The sequence below is a fragment of the Sinocyclocheilus rhinocerous genome, unplaced genomic scaffold (assembly GCF_001515625.1).
Source record: "Sinocyclocheilus rhinocerous isolate Xijiao unplaced genomic scaffold, SAMN03320098_v1.1 scaffold924, whole genome shotgun sequence".
Lineage (NCBI taxonomy): Eukaryota > Metazoa > Chordata > Actinopteri > Cypriniformes > Cyprinidae > Sinocyclocheilus > Sinocyclocheilus rhinocerous.
This window is the reverse complement of record NW_015645128.1, coordinates 294,664-296,891: the sequence shown is the minus strand read 5'-3', so window position 1 is coordinate 296,891 and position 2,228 is coordinate 294,664. Positions and strand designations below refer to the sequence as shown.

Here is a 2,228-nt window from a genome sequence, read left to right as displayed (position 1 = left end):
GCAGGATATGACATCACCCGTGGCCACGCGGGCCGCACCCCTCAGACGCCGCTCATGCCCAGTTTCTCCAGCGCCTCACCCATGCCAGGTCTGAAGCTCTCCATCATTTTCAGCTAGAACTACAACCTTCTGTCATCTGGTCACTACAACCACAAACAGATCGGCGTGTGTGATATTGACTTCCGAAGCGTTTCATGTTCTTTGATAGAAATTAACTTTTACATTTAAAAATTGATTTCCAAGGGCATTTTTACCTAATCAAATGTCAAATTCTTACATCTAATCACATTCAGCTAGAAGACACTGTTGGCTGTTGCCAATCAAATGAATCCAGTATCAACAAGATCCATCTTTGCACTGCAGAAGTGGCACAGAAACTGCATCTGAGGTGGCATTTGGGTGTATTTACATTTGAAACTAAAACCACAGTGGGTCCGCAAGTCCCTGTCATAATGAGTTAGTGAATCATTCATTCAAATGATTCGTTCAAAATGTCCGATTCATTCAGGAGTGAAGCAAGTGACCCTTTTTAAAATGGGTCATTCAGTTGATTTGTTCAAAAACATGGATTCATTCAGTCACAAAAGCCTAATATGGAGATGGTTTTGGCGTGTTTTGTGCAAAATGAATAACTTCAAGCATGTGGTCGCCTACAAGGGGATGATGGGTCATCACTGTCAGCAGTATCCTATCATTCAGATGTGATTGTGTTTCTGCAGGGATCGTCAGCAATCCCATGATGCAGCAGCCGGTGTCCGGAGGGTTAGACGTCAGCTCGCCCATCACGTTTCCTGAGGACTCTGACGACCTTAGAGGAACTCCAGACAGCAGCTCACCTGGAGGATTATGGGGCTTCATCAAGGTACTGGACACTACTGTTAATTTCCTCAACGAAATCTATGATGAAAAATGTTCGTCAACGAAGTTTTTTTCCCCTGACGAAAACGATAATAAGGTCATGAAACGATAACTGAGACTAAATGAACATGCAATATCATTGACGAAAAAAGACGAGACTAAAATGTAGTTAAAAAAACAAAAACTTTACAAAAAACTTTTTTATTTTTGTTGAAAAAAGTGGAGCCAAAACATTTCAGACTGCTGTACAAGACTGTATTATGCGAGCGTTCATGTTTGTGAATGTTAAACGGATACGTTACTCTGCCCGGTTCTTTGCTTTCTGCAATCTGGCAACCATTCACACGCACTCTCTCTCTCTCTGCGGAGGCGCCGTGATCTGAAACACTGACATGCAGTACTGTACGAGTAAGCTGGAGTTCAGCGATCTGCGTTTGAATGAAAGTGTCATTCAGCAGTCTGTGTTCTGTCATGGATCTCCACTGTATTGTTTGCTGATTGTAACGTTACTTACGCAACCTCTGTGCAGCAATAAGTGTTTTTTGCTGTTGTGTTAAAAGAGGAACATTAATGCAATTTGGAATTATTCGAATTTCTCTGTTATAATATTTGAGAGTAGGTTTTTGTTACACCAGTTTTCATAACGTAGACAGGGCGAGGGTATATCTGAAGTCTGGTGTTTATCTAGCCTCTAATTGATGTCCTGCTATAAATCTGTACACTTACGTTAGGTGAGGTAAAATAAACCATGCACACGAGTCGATATTCTGTTGACTTGTGCTTATTGGTAAAAGAGCAACTTCTGATGAAATGTAAAAATACATTTCCCAAATGATAATATGGAAAATATTTATCTATTTATATATATATTATCATTTTAACCATTATACAGTAAGACGAAAATGTGTAAGTTTCCACTGACTAAATCTAGACTAAAGTTCTCAGACATTTAGTTGACTGAAACTTGACTAAAACTAAAACAGGACAAGTTGACTAAATATGATAAAAACTAAAAGTTACATTTGACACAAGACTAAGACTAAATTCAAAATAGCTGACAAAATTAACACTACTGGACGCACGTTTACAGTGTAAGGCCACGACGGTATGCTGTTGTTCCCATGCCCATCCTGATGCACTTGTGTTGTGATCTCAGGGTGTAGCTGGGAACCCCATGGTCAAGACCGTCCTGGATAAAACCAAACACTCTGTGGAGTCCATGATAACCACACTGGACCCTGGGATGGCACCGTACATCAGTGAGTGCTGCTCTGTGTGTGTGTGTGTGTGTGAGTGTCTGTGTGTGTGTGTGTGTGTGTGTGTGTGTGTGTGTGAGTGAGTGTCTGTGTGTGTGTGTGTGTGTGTGTGTG

At 41.0% G+C, this 2,228-nt stretch overlaps 1 protein-coding gene across 10 annotated transcripts in view; it reads left to right on the top strand.

Annotated features, from left to right (window-relative positions):
• LOC107705848 (protein PRRC1-like) overlaps positions 1-2,228 on the top strand; it is a 17,739-nt gene that overhangs the window by 8,673 nt on the left and 6,838 nt on the right. For all 10 annotated transcript variants that reach the window (XM_016509348.1, XM_016509352.1, XM_016509343.1 and 7 more), the window contains 3 exons: positions 13-88; positions 720-862; positions 2,015-2,117. In XM_016509348.1, the coding sequence (XP_016364834.1) occupies positions 13-88; positions 720-862; positions 2,015-2,117 (322 nt within the window). The remainder of the gene's footprint in view (positions 1-12; positions 89-719; positions 863-2,014; positions 2,118-2,228) is intronic.